This window comes from Helicoverpa zea, chromosome 17 (genome assembly GCF_022581195.2).
Source record: "Helicoverpa zea isolate HzStark_Cry1AcR chromosome 17, ilHelZeax1.1, whole genome shotgun sequence".
Lineage (NCBI taxonomy): Eukaryota > Metazoa > Arthropoda > Insecta > Lepidoptera > Noctuidae > Helicoverpa > Helicoverpa zea.
This window is the reverse complement of record NC_061468.1, coordinates 8,352,232-8,371,441: the sequence shown is the minus strand read 5'-3', so window position 1 is coordinate 8,371,441 and position 19,210 is coordinate 8,352,232. Positions and strand designations below refer to the sequence as shown.

Sequence of the window (19,210 nt, the reverse complement as noted above, 5' to 3'; positions counted from 1 at the left end):
AAAAAACATCGTAATTAATATTAAAAACCCTAAAAATAAGTTCCTGGTTTTAATATATTACATGATTTTGCATTCAATTAGATATAAATAAACTTTTTGATATATTACATGATTTTGAATTCACTTAGATATAAACTTTTTGAGTAATGAAAAATGTAGGCAAAATACGAGCGACACTTCTGCAATTAACATCAATGAGGATGACTACATGTCACAATACGTCAACGAAATGTCAACAGACGACATAGCGGGTAAATTATTTGTATGGATGTTCTTGTCTATCGCTAGAATATGTCAATGGTGAAGAATGAACGAAGGTTGTCAAAATTGTCAAACATAAGTAGAAACGAAACGAAAATCGACGAAACGAAACCAACTTTGTTCACTTTGTTGATTTGTTGTTGATTTTAGCATTTGTGTTTTAGTTTATAAATAATTCACACAGTTAGAGTATATTTAATTCTTGTCTTGGCTAGTTATCTTCTGAACCCAGGTACTGAAGAAAAACAAGTATAAAGAACTTTTGTTACTTGTAAATAAAAATTAAGTTAAATAAATGATTATTTTATTCATGTACAGAGTACAGTTCAAGGTTCATATCGACTCAAGAAACGGTAAACATAAAGTATATTGACTTTTATCCATTATACCAACAATGAATGATATCTTACTGATAGTGACTTAATACAAGAGATAAAATTCTACATTATATTGCTGGAGATTTGTAGATTGCTTTATGAAACTAAGTCCACCAGGGAGCTAAGATGGATGTTATTATAAAAGTAAATAACCAGTCAAATGGCAGAGATAAAATAGCCAGGTCAGTATGAACAAATTACTTATGCTTTGTTTTCAACATTGTTATATAAAAATACTTGCAAACAAACTTTATATCAAATTAAATTTTATTTTTTCAGACTAATACAATACACAAGTCGCCTGGTGTGGCACCAATTGGAAATCAGGAATGCAAACAAATATTCAGTCGATAGAATAAAAAATTTAGAACAGACATTTAGTTCTTTTCGAAAAAGTAAGTAAAAAGTCCTAATTATTTTGCTACTGTATAAATTGACAACAAATTCAATTGTTAGCAATTTTTTTTCGTCAACTACATTTCTTAGACTGGCCTTTGATTTTCAAAATTACTTAAAATACTATGAGAACTAAGATGCAACAATACATTAAATAAATAAAAAACAATTAAAATTCACAAATCTTGAGTTTTTGCAAACTGGTTCCTGTTCCCACAGTTAAAACATATATCTTTTGTTTTCAGTTTTAAGGCTTGGAAGATGCATAGACATCTGTTACACTGCCTTGAACAGCATGCACATTGATGATCCTATATTAAGAGTAACACTTACCATAAGCAAGTTGGCCCATGCCCTATTCCTTTACTCTGACCACATAGTATGGCTCACAAAAAGTGGATTCCTTAAAACAGACTCAGAAAAATGGAACAGAACAGCAAACAAATTCTGGCTACTTTCAATAATTGCGAACTTAGCTAGAGATTTCTACGAAATTGTTCACCTTATGGATTTGCATAAATCCACATTTTTGAAGCCTTCGGAACTATTGAACACTGCAATTAGAAACCATAATTGGAATGACAGTGTGAAAAATATGTATATGTTGATGTCATGTCATAAGGATGTTTTTATTGATACTTTGAAGAATTCCTGTGACATATTCATTCCCCTGACAGCTCTAGGGTTTACTAAACTTAGCCCGAGCACTGTAGGAGTTCTGGGGGCAGTATCGTCACTAGCTGCTTTAGTCACTGTTGTGAAACCAATTACTAAATTGGTTCCAGCTTGAAATTGTTATTGTTTGGATTTGTTCCATTATGGTGCTGGGCTTGCATTCTGAATGTGTAGATTGTGATATATTATGTTGAGTACTTTGTAAAGTATACCTAAATTTTTAAAATTTTGTATCATGATCAAGGCTATTCTTAAGTACAGTCAAAATAAGAATTATGTTTGTATGATATATTTTTTAATTTACATGAATGTATAAACAGATGTACTCGTTATATTACTTTTTGTAACTTGTAACTTGAGTTCTTTCAAAGAATGGTACTACATTACTATGTATTTCATTACATGTTTTATTTCTTTTTGTATCTATCTGGTGGCACAGTGGTTTACCTACTTGTTATAATGAATACCTATTATATAAGTTAAATACCTACTGAAAATTGATGTTTTATTAAAGTCTATGATCCAATGTTTATTGATGCGAATAAACAGATATAAAATCTCAAGCAGAAGAGTCTCTCAGGACTCTAACTCAGGATTATATATCTTACAACTTAAACTACATTTGCATGGGACAAATGTTAGTAGTTCACATGTGAACAACTCAGTCTGGGATGTCTGAGGATTGGAGCTTATTACATAATATAAGCAAGCAGACTCGATTTATTGCTCTTCCTTTATAATAATTGATTCTTTTGGAAAGACCTGCAAATAAATAAAATTGGCTATTTATTATTGGCAATACCACAAAACCAAAACGTCAGTCAAGTCAAGTGTCAAAATAATAATTGGATTGGATTCCGGAGCCGAGGAGGCTAGATCGTATTGTTTATTTTATCAATTTAAACAACCTTTCCAAAAGTTCTAATCAATTAAGATGGCTCGAAATGTAGCTGACGCAGCAAGAAAATTTCTTCTACTAGGCCAATGCGTTCCCACAGTGAAACAAAATGCTGCCAAAATCAGAGTGAAGAGGTTAGAATTGGACGAGAATTTGCTAATGGTTTGTATTTACATATTTATTCTACATTTTAATTGAAATGTAATATACAATTGGATGATACTTGATAAATAAAAACTGTATTGCTTCATTTCAGTACTTTAGAAAGGACGAATTTTATTACTGCCATGATCCTGAAAAGGTCTGCAAGACTGGCGATATCGTTCTCATACAGTCACTGCCTCAAAAACTTACCAAGTTAATCACACACGAAGTCAAAGAGGTTGTATATCCGTTTGGTGATATAACTGACCCTATCACAGGCAAGAAGGTAGCTAAGGAAAGGTACAGAGAAGATGTGGACAGACAGGCAGAGATTTATGGAAAACTTGATTCAACCTTTGATTATGATAAGGCACCGTCGCGAGGATGGCAAGATGGAAAGAAAGACTTCACATCTAAACCTACATACACTAAGTTCCATGTTTTTGATGAAAATGATCCTTATGCCATTTAGATAAGAAATAATATGTTGTATAGTGTATTAATTTAGCAATAAATATTTAGATAGTGTTAAATCAGTTTTCATTACCCTAGACCCGAAGTGGCCAACGCGACTATTAGTCCAGTTGATCATAGCAAGGCACTGAATTGGTGTTTCATTTAAGATTTCAACAGGTATGTATGGTAGCATTATGAAGGTTTTGTAAGTCAATAGTAGATCATGGGTCTGATGAAGTTGGCCATCCCTGCTCTATTCCTTTCTACTGAGGGCCATTAGTGACATGTGTACACCAAAAACAATGCAGTGCTTGCCTGTTCTCTCCCAATTTAATCATCATAGCATAAATGAACGTTATTTGAATAAGTTTTTTCTCCATGTTCCACCTTAGTGTGAAACTCCATTATTAGATATTACTTTACTCTTTGGTGTGAATCTGATAGTAAGTAAACATGTGCACGGTGCAGATTCTAATCCACTGCTGCATAAGATAGGCGAAGTCAGTCTTGCTTGTTTTTAGAATGAAATGAAAACTTGATTGCAATAAAATAAATCCAATTTCAATAATATACCAAAACCTAAGTTTGACAATTCTATGCTGAAAGCTGCATTGACCAGTTCAGCCAAACATGAGATTATCAAGCACAAACAAATCAAACTGAGAACCCTTTTTTTAAATCAGTTAAAAACCTTGCAATGCCAAGTTTTGCTGCTTCAATAAAGCTTTGGCAAGTGAGGCTAGTAGAATGAAATAGAATCGTTCAAACTGAATAGATTTCAGGAGAATAACAGCAGCTCAATGCTATTCAACATAGAAGATAAAAAAATATTGCACATTTGTTGATGATAATAATAATAATCAAGCAATTAAACAAAAGCTTCTAAAGAAAAGAGCATTTATTTTATTTTTTTTAGCCATTGGCTCATAATTTGTAAAGATTGCTTGTGTCGGTGGCATCAGTCCTGCGCCAAGAGTTCCTTTTCCAGCGCCGCACCCATGAGGTTCCAGGAACTGTCATCATCATCCGGAGGTTCGTCATCTGAAGGTGGTGATGCCCTTCGTGGCCGCTTGCGAGGTCTTGATTCGTCATCTAGAAATAATTTAAAAAAATATGTAGGTGCTACTTTAGCGTGGAGGTGCAATTTGCCTCAAGCACAAACAAATATATTTACCAAGTTCAGAATCATTTGTTGCTTCTTGAGAATCTTGTATTCTGAAAAAGAAGAATTTTAAATAATTAGTATCAGTTAAAAAAGTTTGTGCAATCTTGGACTAGTAAAAGAGGGTACATTAAAGTACATGGATATTTTTTTGTAATTTACTTAATCTGTGATTTACCTTTCTTGCAAGCTGTCCTGCATGCTGTTTTCCGCGCTGACTGATAACAATCTGTCTTCCGGGGGATTCTCTTCATCATCAAGGTCATCATCACCTGGATTCTCATCATCAGACGAACTTTCGTCCGACTCATTGAATATGTCCTCCACCTATAAACACAGAAGCCAATTTTAATATTTACGCGCATTTGGCACTTGCATTTTCCGGAATTCTATGGCAAGACTAATTTGTAACTTTCATTTTGAGGCTGGACGATTGTTTACCCCCACATTATTTAAACCGCATTTCCTGGCTTTGACGGCATGACATACTTCTATGCCGTCATATCACTGCCTTAATTTCTTAAATACGAGTTTGTTTGAAAGCACTAATCTCAGGAAGTACTAGTCCGATTTGATAAATTATTTCAGTGTTAGATAGCCCATTTATCGAGGAAGGCTATAAACTACTTTTTATCTGGGTTCGTGCAGAAGTTCCCAGGGATGCAGGCGAAACTGCTGGTAGAAGATAGTAATAGATATTACTATGAAAGTAAATACCTCTCTATCCATATCAGCGATATCATCGCTTGAGAAGGAGAGCAGCGGGTTGATGGTGTCCATGAAGCGTCCTGAAGGCGTCCGCTTGCGCAGCGCGGCCACGGGCGCCGGCGCGGGCGGCGGGCTGCTGCAGTGTGCTGGCGGCCGGCGGCAGCTGCTCTGTGGGGGGGGAATAAGCATTGTTATAGTTCGGCCATTCAGAGAATGCGTTCCTGACACGTCGCGATTGAACTGACGACGTAACTTTGCAATGGCGTTGCAGTTACGATAAAAATATTTTTGCTGGTTGTTTACCGTTTTAACAATTGAGGAGCATTAAAACAACATTATTATATCAATAATCAATGAATGTAGTTACGTCGTCAGTTCAATCGCGACGTGTCAGGAACGCATTCTCTGAATGGCCGAACTTTAGACAGTCACATTGTACTCTTTATTGTTTTATTAATTTGTAAGCACTCCTATGGGTCCAACCTCACTATTTCTATTTCATAAAGTGGACAATAAGTTATGAATCAGTTAACCTTTTGAACGCCAATGTCGGCTATAGCCGACATGAGCAAGCGTGCCCTGTGCGCCAACGACGGCTATACTCGACAAAAAACAGGTCGCAGAAAAATACAAAATAAACCTATTAAATCATTACTTTTATGTATTTTTTAGTAGATATTTAATTAAGATTTTCGGGCTTGGCGTACAGGGCATAGGAATACCGATATGGCGTGGCGGTGAAAAGGTTAAAAAAATAAAATATCCGGTAAGTTCATAATGACTCTTAGTGAGCCCGCTTCTGACACCATAGTAAAATTACTAGATTACTAGACACTTCAGATTTAAGATCTGATTTGTAGTGACAGTGAACATGGTAAATTCTACAAGAAATCGCGTCGCATTTCTTTTCTTTCAATTAGCACATAGATTTGATCTTCAGTAAGACAAGGACAACAATAAGGTTTTATGTATAAAATAGGACCAAGAAACTTATAAGATAAGTTTTAGAAATTATCTACTGTACCTGGCTGCCTCTTTGTAAAGGGTACAATCTCTCGTCGACTCTTTCCCATCTTTCGGCGCATGTCCAAAGCCACTCTGGCGTCACTACGTGTAATTTGTTCGCTTTCCCTTCGCCCATTCGCCTGCTGGCATTCACTTTTGCTGTTCCTGTTGAAAAAGTACATTTTAAACTTCAAACTTAACCCTATTTAGTTTTGAGAGTAGCAATAACCAGTGATATATATTTACCTGCTCTAACTGCCACCAAATGTGTAGTTTTATCAGAAAAATCCTGAGTAACTTCAGCGCCTAAACTCTTCGCGACTTGGTACGCCCTCGACGTCTCCAACCTCTGGTGTGTCGGCACTAAACCGCTGAAGACTAGACTGGTACCGGCTAACACTTCGCTTTTAACTTCTGGGATTATAGACTTCAGGTCCGGAATTTGATTCTTGCCCATTTTGTCGTAGTTATCGTAGAAGTGCCTGAAAACAAATTAGCTTTTAATTATAGTATAGAATTTGTACTAGAACTTGGGTAATGGCATCCGCCCGCGACTTTGTTCGCGTTGACATGGGATACATGGATTCCCATTGAAATTTTGGGACAATAGGTAGCCATATTGTGTTTAATCAAAATTGATCTAGACAACTAAAAGATCAATTCGTAACCAAATGCAAACAGTTAATACAGGTTAGATTAAATTATGCATTTTAATTAAATCCAAAATTGATTGTAAATCATGAATGAATATATTTTCGGGATACCTAAGAAATACTAGGAAAATGTTACGTTATAGCATCAGAAATCAGCTAAGAATGCATTGATCAAAGGCCTACATCGAATTGAGCGTGATGAAACTTACTAGACACTTCTCTATTTTTATATTAATTTTTACAATAGATGCTTATGAAATAGTGTGTTAACGCATGTTCTAATTCTTTAATATTTTATTATTTTCTAAAAAATTATAATCTACGAATTTACTTTTAAATACTACTGTCAATGAAAAAAATCTGTCATATAAGGGGGGCACTAAAAAGTTTGTACAAAGATGTCTACCCTTTTTTTGGACATCATGAGTTAACCTCTGTGGTGAGGTGTAATACTGATGACTAAAAATGATACCATTTTACAGATTTTTCTTGTTTTAAGGGAAATGAGTGCTTACATTACAATATTAGTCACATAATCTACCTATGTAAAATTTTATAAAGCTGAAGAGCTTGTTTTCTTGAACATGATAATGTCTGGAAGTACATGGCTGATATTCTTTTAGTGTAAGGCTGATACTTACTTATGTATTCTCTTAAGTATGTCATCCAAGTATATTAAGTAGTCATCAGGATCTTCTACTTCAATCTGCCCATCCGTGGTCTCCGTCCACCGAGGCTCAGCTGGTTCCTGCACTATCCTTTCATCACCCTCTTGATCAGCCTCCTCACTTTCCTTCCCCTCTGCATTAGTACTCTTTACATCTTTAGCCACTATTTTACCATTACCACCTTCTTCCTTGTTCTCTTTATTCTTTGTTACTTCTTTTTGTTCAGGTTCTGCATCTAGTGTGGGCATTTGATTGCCTTGGGCCCCGTTTTTGCCACTTGCTAGCTTGTCTTTAGGTTTGTCATCTATTGAAACAAGTAATACATGATCAGAATTTTAATTGTTCTTAATATTTTATGAAGTATCTGATAGTGTGTTAGAATTCATTAAAATATCTTTACCTGGTGGTGGAGGTGCATTAATATCCCCTGTGGACTGGAAGAACGAATAAGGTCTGACATGAATCAGATTGGTTGCATGTCGCCACACATCTTCACGGTCATCTATTATGCACACCATGTTATCGCCGCAAGGGAATAACGCCCTGAAACATTAACACAAACACGTTACCATTACAAATTCCAAGGTTTTACATATTTTTTTTTATTAATGTAGGGTAGTAAACTTACTTTAAGTTAGCTGCTTTCGTTCTAGCATCAAAACACTCATCCCTAGACAGTATTCTATGAGAAAAGTACTTTTTCTCTGGATCAAGCAAGTCAGCGACGGCGTGAGCGTATTGACGGGCGCCAAAGGTGCAGACATGAAGTTCATAGTTTTTGGAAGCTGATTCAAGGAACTCCTCAGTTCGAGGCCTTAGGCGAGTGTGGCACCAGCGACCTGGACATGCTGGGCCCCGCAGGAAGAAGTGTAGCACTCCCTGTGAAGTAGAAATGACATATTGTTGATACAGGAATCAAAATGACTCCTTTTATGAATAGTTTTTGTATTGTTAATAGTTTTATTCTTATTTTACTGATTATCCAGCACTACTGGAGGTTAGCCATTATCCAAGGATTTCTTATGATCTATTGATAAACAATAAATGGCTCTGAGTCATAATTTCATAGTTGATTTTATATTACTTTATTTACCTTCAAGTTAGGAGGTATATTGTCATTGGTTGTGTGAACCAATGTTTGATCAAGATCCACCAGTAATACTAGCTTTCTGTCTTTCAGAAGACGATCAGCATCTTCTCGTCCCAACTTCTGAGCCAGCTCTTCAGACACCTGAAAGTTTTGTAATATAAAATTATAAATTGGTAATAAAAATCAACTTTTTTAACATTAGTACAGTGTATTATTAATATTTTAACTCATGAAATTTTAAATCAGGAGTTAAAATATTATAGTTTATTTATTAATGTAGCCCTCGTATCTGTCTATCTTTTAAAGCTCAACAAAAGAAAGTCTTCATAAGGACCTTTGCTCTTTGGATTTTCAGTGAAGTTCTAACAAAGTTCAAAAGTTAGAACTTGTATCTAATCCATTCAGATAGTCACACATGTATTTGACAACACATTTGTGCAAGAATGTACAGTTACCGGCACGGATGTCGGGCCCTGACCTTCACCTGCGCACAAGCGATTTACTGCCTTATTGCCTTATGCGTACGGGTGCGCAAAGCGATCCCCACTCTTCCGCCGAGAGCCCGACATCCGTGCCGGTAACTGTACCTATTCATACATGAATATTGGTCGTATAGTTGTTGTATCAATTAAAGGCTGCAATTACCTTCAATTCAGGTACAGAGTGTACCATGGGCACGACGGCGACGTCTCTGTTGGTCACCTCGTCCGTGCGCAGGTCGGCGCCACATTCCGCGCACATCTCCTTCATCACAGTCGGATGACGACATTCTTCTAACTCTGCTACAGCGCCACTACAAAATATTCATAATTTGATGAGTCATCAGCGTTGTACATGGTATAACGGCGACATAATCATGATTTTATAGCTTTAAGGCGACTTTTGGACCTCGTGAGTGTGAGATAATTCAATAGAACACACTTTGTTATTGTTTGTTGTCACTCATGTTGTTTATAAATATTGTGCACTATTGATTGTTGTATATTTTAATTTATTAGGCTGTTGAATTTACAAAAACGCTTTTAGGAACAAACAAGTCCAGATTATCATTTAATTAATTTAAATGAAACAAGTAGTTCGATGCATTTTAGGTTAAAATTTACGCGGGAAGTATTTTATGCACTTGTATTTGCCGCGCAAACAATGCAACTGCACCTTGAAATAAAAGTAACCTTAACGATATAATTTACTGCGAATAATACTAATTCCTAATGGATAATTGCAAAATAAACGATAAATATGATTTTAAAGCGCATTTATAGTGTGACGTCACTTACCCAGGCTCTACAATGTCTCCTTCCTTCACCTTGATCGATAAGATTGTACCAGCACGCACCGCTTTATATTTCTTTAATTCGGTGCCATTGCCTGATGAATCGTTGTACAAAAATAATATTTGACCTTGCGACACAAAAACACCTTGTTTAACTTTCCACTTTACAACTTTTAAAGGTTTTTCTGATGGAACAAAAATAGGCATAGTTTTGTCGGCCATCTTGAACGGATATGGCGAGTTATTTGTAGAATGGCGTTATGCTATTGGCCGATGTTGTGTAGTTTTGGCGGTTAACGAATATCCACCAATGAAATTACAAGAGCTCCAAAATCAATACGCAAAAGATTATTATTTCCGGAAATAGTGGTTTTCACGAAAACGTCAAAACCATTACGTTCAAAAACCAATTTATAAAAAAGCATTTGAAATAATCAAAACTTTTAATAAATCTATGAAAAAATGCAGTTTCTGTACTATAATGGAAAACAACTTTAAATAAATCTCAAAGTCTGAGTGAGTAGGTAAGAATATGAATATTTGGAAGAAATACAGAAACGGTTAAATATATGAATGGAATGATGATGAAATGGATAGTAGTAAAAACATGTTCCAAATCGGTGTCATTTCGTCACCATTTTGTAATAATATTCATTATTTCAGTCACATGACAATTAATTTCCTTTTTATGCTCACGACCACATTTTGCCTACACGCTTCTACTTTTAGAATCTGTGTTAAGCATTAACGTTTCCTTCATTCCTTGGTCGTTTAGTTCATTAACGTTTATAATCTGTGGAACTGAAATCAAACGTCAAAAAACAGAAACAATTTTCGTTGTGTATCTTCCCATGTAACGAGTTTTTGATAATTCTTATTTTTCCTTTTGTTTGTTTTGTGTAGAATTTAATGTAATTATTAATTCTTAACATTTGCATCATGATTGAAGAAAATATAACCGTGAGCGACAACTCAGATTTAGAGGATGGCGGAAATCCTGAACTTCGCGGATACTTGAGTAAATGGACAAATTACATTCACGGTTGGCAGGACAGGTTTATTGTTTTGAAGGATTCCACTTTATCGTACTACAAGAGTGAATTGGAGAGTAATCTTGGATGCCGAGGTGCCTTATGCCTGAAGAAAGCCAAAGTCAAGGTGACTATGCATAGTTGTTTTATCGGCGAAGTCCAATAAAAAGATTAATTTGTCCTTGTTGCGTCTCGCTTTTTTCATCGCTGTTTTTGCTTTAGAGCAGACAGACTTAGCATGTGATCTAATATTCAGATATTCGACCTTGGATGTTTATTATTTCAGCCTCATGAGTTTGACGACTGCAGATTTGATGTGTCTGTCAATGATTGTGTTTGGTACTTGAGAGCCACAAGCCCAGAGGAGAAGCAGCAGTGGATAGATGTCTTGGAGTCATTTAAAGTGAGTTTCATAACATTTGAGTACTATACCGTTTCTGCCTACAGTTTCTGTCCAATAAAACCTATTTGACCTTACATTCTTAATACTAGACTGGTTACCCATACCTGCTTGACTTGTACCTAACTAAGAAACGAAAAAAAATCTGTGTCATTTTCCTGCTAGTGCTCCACTAAAAATGCCTGTGAAACTTGTTTGTTATTGGCTGTTTACTACTGCTTAACACAGCAATACTTGTTTGTTTACTCTATGGCATAACATCCCGTTCCACAGTACACAACTTCAATTCCAACAAATTAACACAAGATTTTTAAATTACTGTTTAATATCAATTTATTCTGTGACATCGAAAACAATTGAGTTGTTTGCCTTGAGCTCAGCTTCATGCCTAGAGATGTAGGTTAATATAGCCTTATAAATAAATAAATATAGTATATAGTACATAATTCACTATCATGTGATATTTATAACAACTCATGTATATGAATCAGTGAACAACATTGAATATCAGTACTTAGCAAGTACATGAGAATGTCTTGTTATCAAATACACAAACATTAATCATATAACTTGGTGATTCAGCCAATTGTACTGTGTATATTTAGTTTATAATATATCTGTGTTATATCCATAGATGTAGGAAAGTAGGTAGATTGGCAATCAAGTGAAATGTATCACTTGAGTAACTTCTTTATGTATGAGGAAATATGGGTATTTGTGGTGATTCATGGTTTTGATCTTAGAATATTTTTTATTTCAGGTTTTGATGTAAACATTTGCATTTGATACATATAGGGTACTTTAGGCCACATAGACATACATGTAGTTATCTGTCATGCATTGTCAATCTATCTAACGGTAGTGAAATCTATGGTTATACCTCTGTTGCTGCAATTTATTTATTAATTGGAAAATTAATCATGAACCTTGGCAGAATATTGTTTGAAAATTTTATGATTACAATAATTATTTGCAATACTTTGTTGTGCTTGAAACTTAGATTTTTAACATTAAATATGTTTTTATAATATTACATAGCATCCTCTTATAAAGAATTGATTATTCTGAATCAAGAATTTACTTTGCTGCAATTGTTGGTGGAAAGACAAAAAAAATATAAGTGTAAACTTCAAATAACAATATTCATTCACTAACAAGCAAAGCTTCCATTTTGTTTTGGCATAGAACATGAATCAATTTTCTATATGTAATTAATTAATGTAATGACTCAATAACGACTATGAGTCATTAGTTAGATATTCCATATAATACCAGTTTTATAATATGTATTGTACTTCATATTATCAGTTTATGAGTAATACTGATAAGGACTGATAGTATTCTTCATACAATGTACATTTGAATTCAATTGTTTTAAAAAAATAGGATAAAAGAGATTTTATGATAAGATTACTATTGTTTATGGTTATGCTGGGTTGTGAGAAAAAAACATATCTAAAATTGTGAGAGATAAATTGAGAAAACATTGATGAAAACATGATGATGAAAACATGAGAGAATTTATTATAATAAAATCATTTTTTTTAAAATCCCCAGTGACCCTTCTTGACATTCGGTAAAATTTATTAAGTTGTTTTGCGTACAACTTGAATTAAAGTAAATTGTACAAAAGTACCCAGGTAACAATTTTATGGAAGTATTATAGGCTAAATATAGCAACTCAAATACAATTTATTTGCTCTTTGCACAAATATTTTAAAACCATGCTAACTGTCCTGTATTATGTTAAGTGGAAACTATGATAACAATAAAACAATTGAGTTGCTTCTGCTCAGTTTCAATGTAATATTATTACAGCCTGTTGCTAATAACAGCTGATCCCTGTCCTCGTACCGGAAGAATTACTTTCCGAAACTGGCTAAAACATGGCCGTCGTCCTTTCTCAGGCTCTAGACCATAGTTTCAATAGTTTTTGTGTGATCACTACTCATGGGCAGATAGACAGATATGCTGTCACATTTGTAATATTAGTAAGATTGTTAAAAATCTGTATTTGTTTAATCCTCAGGTGGAGTCAGGGTATGGAACCAGCTCAGACAGCAGTTCCAATGGCGGTGGTCTTCGCAGACATGGATCAGCTACTTCATTACAGTCCACTGGATCTCACGGTTAATACTCTTTTTATTCCTTTCCTTATTTATTCGCAAATCATCTTTATTTAAACATGTCATTGTCTATTACTATAGACATTGTTTTAATATATGTATTGTAGATTAGGTTTGATCTGATGATGTAAGTTGCCAATATCTTATAAATCTTGATAACATTGATAAAAAACACAATAAGGCCATGGTTAAATGGTATCATAGTAATAACAGTGATTATAAAATGTCATGTTAGAATCACTATTCAATTGTGGCAAATTGGCAAGTATGAAAAGAGGTTTGCGGTGTTACTTTAACGTGCAAAATAAAGGAGGGTTACCTAATTATCCAAAAGATAAGGTTCAATAAACGCGACTATTGAAATTAATCATGTAAAATAAAATTAAAGTGTATTAAATTCTTGGCTTTGTACATTTATCAATAATATTGGTGTTTATCAGACGATCGTATATTATGCATTATCGAAGCGGCAAAATGGCGTGATCTCTAAGCCTATCAGCTGTACACTTTAGAGATACCTGCGTGAATGACCTTAATGTTACTATGTATTTCCGTATTTACATATACGGACTTTTTGCAATGAGACCTTTTTTTGCTCATGTTTGTGGCGCATTTTTTTCTAAACGCTACAGGACAGAGTTATTAATCCTCCTTGTTTGTTTGTGAATTAACTAATATGTGCCCGTTTGAGAAGCTTTTATCCTGAATATTTCAGATATACTATCTACTAAAGACTAGTCATTCAATTTTTAATCTTTTACAACAGTCTCAAAACTAAAATACATAATCTCAACATAATTTTTGCACCTTTTTGGTGAAACTGAAATCATCCCCCTAAAGTCCTTCCTATGCTTCGACGACCACATAGATAGGAGACATTTTTTCCAGCCGAGAGTCCGTCAAAACAGGCAGCTCACTAGAATGTCAAACTAAATTGCAAAAGAAAACAGAACTCTATAGGTGAATGAACAGTAGCCATGTAGTTATAATCTTTTCTCGGATGGATAGGCATTTATCTAGCTACATAATCCACAGATAAGGTTAGGTTTGCATATAATTATGAGTGCGGCGTGTCAGGTTGCGTGCCTGTTTCATGTAATTTATCTCGCTTCGAGTCATATTTACCAGCTATTAAGATGCAAGCCGCGATGCGTTTGTACGAAGTCTTGATTTGCATGCATGCATCGGAATTTCGACTTAATTAATTGTCAACACTGTTTATTTATTTTCGGTTTCCAACAAAGGATATAAGTATAGGTCAGTAACACTGGTATGAAAAATACATAGGAACTAATAATAATGAGGGTCTTCTCAATTTTTTCTGCCACAGGGTGGCGCCACGTATGCGTCTGGTCCAAACAGCTGTCAAATAGTATGGAATTGTAGGGTCCGAACTTATTGTTTATTGAAATTCTGTTATATTGGAAGTGTTATTGATTTTATTATCCACTCAAGCGTCCAAGCCGCGCGGTGATTCTCGGCCCACCTGTCCGCACATGAAATGTCAATTTCTTTTTTACGACCAAGCGAAACTCTTTCAACAAAAACGATTACTACTGAAAAACTACAATAGCTAGATTCGAATAAAAAATACTCACGGAAAGCTAAAAGAACGTAAAATTTTATTTGATTAAAAGTAAATTACTTTAATTAATATTATAGGATGATAATAAAGTATAAAGTTGAGGATATCAAAAAAAATATCGTATATTTTTTTTATTCAGAGTTTTATAAGAAAAATATAGTGGTTACTGGTAACAATGTTTTTTTATTATATTAGTACAGGATATACTCTTTTAAATGATACCAATATCTTAATATAAATATTTAGTTTTCTGTCATGAAAAAATAAACAAAGTTAAGTGTTTCTCAAGCGGTCACTGGGCCTCGGGCGACGTAAAAATGTGCCAAGATGGCCGCCCGGCTAATAGCGAGTTCACACGACGAGGTTGTTTTAATGAAATTTATTATTATTATTTTTTAATTAAACGTTTACTTTTATATAATTTTATTACATATCCTTTTTTATTATACAAATTATGTTAAATAGAAAAAAAGAAAGCGGTTATTGGTATTACAGTAAAAAAAAGACACTGTAAAACTGAAAAAAAAAAAAAACAGTAAACAAACATTATAATGCGCAAGGGCCTAAGCTCAGTAAAGCCCCATTTTTTACAAACCACAAAACATTCCCAAATTGATCATAAAACGCTCCGTGTGAACAAACCATTATTTACGTTGTAAGTAGATCAGTCCAAGGGGAGTCGGCTCACCAACACTAAAATCATGAATAACGTCTTAACATTTTAATCATTATAGACCCCATCTCAATGTATTTCGTTTGTAAATGGCCATTAAGGTGCTAATAGTGAACGATTCTCGTATATTTTGCATTTATTTAACAAAAATAACCAATTAGAATACACTGTAAACAATAGAAAAGTATCAAACGATGATCGTGTAGTGATCGTATAACTTTTCCAACTAAATCATACTATGTAAACGTTTTGAAATTGTCGTAATAATACATATTTCGTAAAGGAAATTTCTTCACGTTTATTTTGATATAAAATAACAATCTAAATAAGGTATAAAACAAGAAACATACCGCATTTTTGTCAAGAGCTCCACACACAAAAAAGTCACTTGTCAAAAACGACGAACTGTCACTTCAATATATTTTTTTATAAATTTAATGTTGCCATTGCACAGAAAAAATCATAACTCACGGATGACAAATTTCATAACGCGCCATCTAGTATCAATCAACTATATTAATACCACCTGGTTATAACGCTGTACACGTTTAAACTGAACGATGTCGTTCGGATACTGTAGTCACCATGGACGCTTAAGGCAAGAATTTTTTTGGTGACAGTTGTCACCTCGGACGCTTGAGTGGTTATGGACTACGGTCAGAATAAGGTTTCCGAACTAAAAATTGAGCTAAGAGAGAGGGTGCAAAAGTCACTGGTACTAAGGAAAAGCTTGTTGAAAAATTTGTTAACACAATATGATTTAGTTTTTTTTATTTACTCAACCGCAATAGTAAAACAATAATGCAGTGCTTTAATTATAAAATAAAAAAAAAACACTAAAATCGTTCACTATTCACAGTAAAGATAAGCACTTTGACAGTTACCTGGACCTGACGACTCGGTGCTGCCACCTCGTGGACGCCATTTTAGAAAACCCTCATTGCTTTGTGCTATATATTAACGGTTTTTGGAAGGATATTTCTCGTTTCATTCCTATATTATGATGAGATAAGTAATTTGGTATTTCCCCTAGTTTTGTGCGTTTCCGCTGGAATAGGTTGTCATGAAATCAAACCTAAATGTTTGAAATAATTTATAAAAAAGTTTTTACAAACGGTTTACCTACACCTGTTTATTTCATATCACTGACAAGATTAAAGCGTTTATTTACGAAATGTAATCTTAAATGATTGTACTATTATACCTACTTCATATCAAATGTCACTATCATTATACCTATAAAATATATTTCAGTTTTATAATTTCCATTTGAAGACCTAACATATTTTTTTTTTATATGTGATGTGTAATTACAATGATATGAGATAATGCTAATTACAAGTCGACACCTGCAAAAATATATTGTTACAGGCATTGATTACAGGCTATTTATTATATGTTCGGAACATGTAAGGGCATTATTTTTTGGCCTTTTTGGGAGGAGACAATAAATTGATTAAAATATCAGTGCGAAACAGGAATACGGCCTCTAGAGCCATTGTCCCAGTATAGTACCCGTACTACCGCCTCTTTCGTTGGGTGTATGAAAAAAAATACACTTCCTGATATTTTAAATGCAGACACTATAAAAGAAATGTATCCTATTCTTATAGGTTCTATAAATTTTAATAACATTGGTTTTGTATTTAATAATGTACTATTCACGGAAAACGTTCATCTGACAATGATTTGCGTCCGAACGTATAAATTAATAAAATTCATATCAGTAAGTGCGTCAGTCATGGAATTAGCTATAAATTAATATATTTGGTTTTGGTTTTTGCGCAAAATTATACCGCTAAAGATAACGTCTATGTCCGCTTATATCATCAATCTATGTTATATGATGATATACGTTATTTGACTAGAACTGTGGATTCATTAACTTGACATAAATAGACATACATCTCCCTAGTCTTTTCCCATGTTGGGGTCAGCTTCCAGTATGCAGCTGAGTACCAGTACATCGAGTGACTGCCAATCTGTCCTCCTTTACCCAGTTACCCGGGTAACCCAATAACCCTCGGTATGATAGACTATTTGTCAGACTCTGTCTCTGTGTACTCGTAAGGACTTCCAGAGATGTTCAATGAATTTAGTTACCCATTCCAAAAGTAGCATCCTACAGAGAAGAACTTACAACAAACTCCATAGCTAATCCATTCCTTCTTCTTCACAGGCCGCACATCCCGTCGTCTTGCAGAGAAGATAGCCGAGTTGGACACATACAATGAGCTCCTATCTAAACAAGCAGTGCAGCTGCAGCAGTACTTCGACATGTGTGTGGCAGCTTACCCGCAGATCAACGATGACGTCACAGAAGCTATTGATGCTGTTAAACTTGCTGATGGTAAAGGAATTGCTTTTGTTTAATAGAACTGGTGTTTGGCGGATGAAACGCGATGCTGTTTGTAAGATTTTATTTTTGATAGAACTGCATTTGTTTTTTTTCAAACGAACTGTGCTTATTTACTTTAAAATGTACACTGCCATTTTTGTTGTCCTGCTGCCACAACTTCTAAAGACTGCCTTCATTTCACGAACTTGCTGAGAGCTGAGAGGAGGACGTGTATTTTTTCCCGAAATATATTTTTTTAGCGACTGCTATTGATAAAATTACTTCTAATTTCCTGTTCGATATTACCGAAATCAGTAAAACCATATTTTCGTAATAATTCTCATAAAAGTTACATATATTAAACTTCCTGGCCAACTATTTTAATTAATACCAAACTTTATCATTTAAGCAAATTAATAATTCTAAATAATGAAAATCTCCATACTATGACATCATGTTCAATTACTGTACACGAAGTTGATATCATTTTGAAGATTGAATGAATTGCTTTAAAATTAGTTCACATGTGGTAGCTATTAATTAATTTACAGTTGTCACTGTGGCTGTTTCAAAGTATTATAGTATTTTTCATGTTGAAATTCTCAGGCCTGTACTTTAGACAACAAAATTATAATGCTAATGTCGCAAACAGATTGATAATGCTTATGAAAATGCAAACATGCGCTTGCAAATAGGTGGCATTAAAATATAACTAACAATTCAAAGGGTTTGTGTAAATGTAAGTCCTCGTTAGATTGTGGCTTGACTAACAAATAAATTAACCTACATATGTTTAATATTGTAGGCAACTGATCATCCAGGGAACTCCCCACCGGGATCGAGATAGCTCGAGTATTCCCAGGCGTCATACCTAACTTCCATTTGATGAGTTTTAAATGTCATTTGAAGACCTGATTTATCAAAAATTTTTGTACATATGAAATGACGATGTATATTTACGTGCTTAACTTTTATTTTGGTAGAACAAAATCTAATCAACCATTCTATTCCTAGGAAACGACCTGAGCCTACACATAGGCGAGGTGCGAGCCACCAGTGCGTCGTTCCGAGCCACTTGTGGGGCTACGGTGGCTACCTTACAGCACTGTGCAGAGTTGCTGAGACGCAGGGAGAAGCAAGCACGGCAGGCGGAGGAGCTTTATATGTAAGTAGCCCTTGATATTGATATAGAGAGAAAACTGGTAGAGTGGTAGCAGGCGCTCATAGGTGGTCGGCATAGGCCTTATACATATCGACTGCAAGCAAGCAATACCTCCTATCTGACATTTTT

The 19,210-nt window shown here is 34.6% G+C and overlaps 4 protein-coding genes and 1 non-coding gene across 5 annotated transcripts in view; 3 read left to right on the top strand and 2 right to left on the bottom strand.

Annotated features, from left to right (window-relative positions):
• Positions 1 to 331: 331 nt before the first annotated feature.
• On the top strand, positions 332 to 2,206 carry LOC124637953 (peroxisomal membrane protein 11B). The gene is made up of 4 exons (XM_047174704.1): positions 332 to 493; positions 580 to 820; positions 918 to 1,033; positions 1,280 to 2,206. Exons 2-4 carry the CDS (start codon positions 765 to 767, stop codon positions 1,822 to 1,824), a joined length of 717 nt encoding a protein of 238 aa, XP_047030660.1. The 5' UTR covers positions 332 to 493; positions 580 to 764; the 3' UTR covers positions 1,825 to 2,206.
• A 243-nt stretch (positions 2,207 to 2,449) lies between these two features.
• On the top strand, positions 2,450 to 3,284 carry LOC124637952 (28S ribosomal protein S17, mitochondrial). Its single transcript, XM_047174703.1, has 2 exons — positions 2,450 to 2,769; positions 2,864 to 3,284. Exons 1-2 carry the CDS (start codon positions 2,644 to 2,646, stop codon positions 3,221 to 3,223), a joined length of 486 nt encoding a protein of 161 aa, XP_047030659.1. The 5' UTR covers positions 2,450 to 2,643; the 3' UTR covers positions 3,224 to 3,284.
• An 803-nt stretch (positions 3,285 to 4,087) lies between these two features.
• Positions 4,088 to 10,017, bottom strand: LOC124638588 (RNA polymerase II subunit A C-terminal domain phosphatase). Its single transcript, XM_047175613.1, has 12 exons — positions 9,771 to 10,017; positions 9,139 to 9,286; positions 8,497 to 8,634; positions 8,032 to 8,282; positions 7,804 to 7,946; positions 7,377 to 7,707; positions 6,329 to 6,564; positions 6,102 to 6,247; positions 5,087 to 5,245; positions 4,548 to 4,696; positions 4,382 to 4,422; positions 4,088 to 4,299 (listed from the first exon to the last, which is right to left on the bottom strand). The coding sequence occupies exons 1-12, from the start codon at positions 9,986 to 9,988 to the stop codon at positions 4,166 to 4,168; spliced, it is 2,094 nt and encodes a 697-aa protein (XP_047031569.1). The 5' UTR covers positions 9,989 to 10,017; the 3' UTR covers positions 4,088 to 4,165.
• LOC124638595 lies at positions 8,766 to 8,894 on the bottom strand. Its single transcript, XR_006985379.1, has one exon. It is a non-coding gene; the product is annotated as a small Cajal body-specific RNA 8 (non-coding RNA).
• Positions 10,018 to 10,553: 536 nt separating the features above from the next.
• LOC124638589 (ceramide transfer protein) overlaps positions 10,554 to 19,210 on the top strand; it is a 42,196-nt gene continuing 33,539 nt past the window's right edge. The window contains exons 1-5 of the mRNA XM_047175614.1: positions 10,554 to 10,924; positions 11,084 to 11,200; positions 13,227 to 13,326; positions 17,761 to 17,931; positions 18,934 to 19,084. Of these exons, the coding sequence (XP_047031570.1) occupies positions 10,706 to 10,924; positions 11,084 to 11,200; positions 13,227 to 13,326; positions 17,761 to 17,931; positions 18,934 to 19,084 (758 nt within the window). The 5' untranslated portion in view covers positions 10,554 to 10,705. The remainder of the gene's footprint in view (positions 10,925 to 11,083; positions 11,201 to 13,226; positions 13,327 to 17,760; positions 17,932 to 18,933; positions 19,085 to 19,210) is intronic.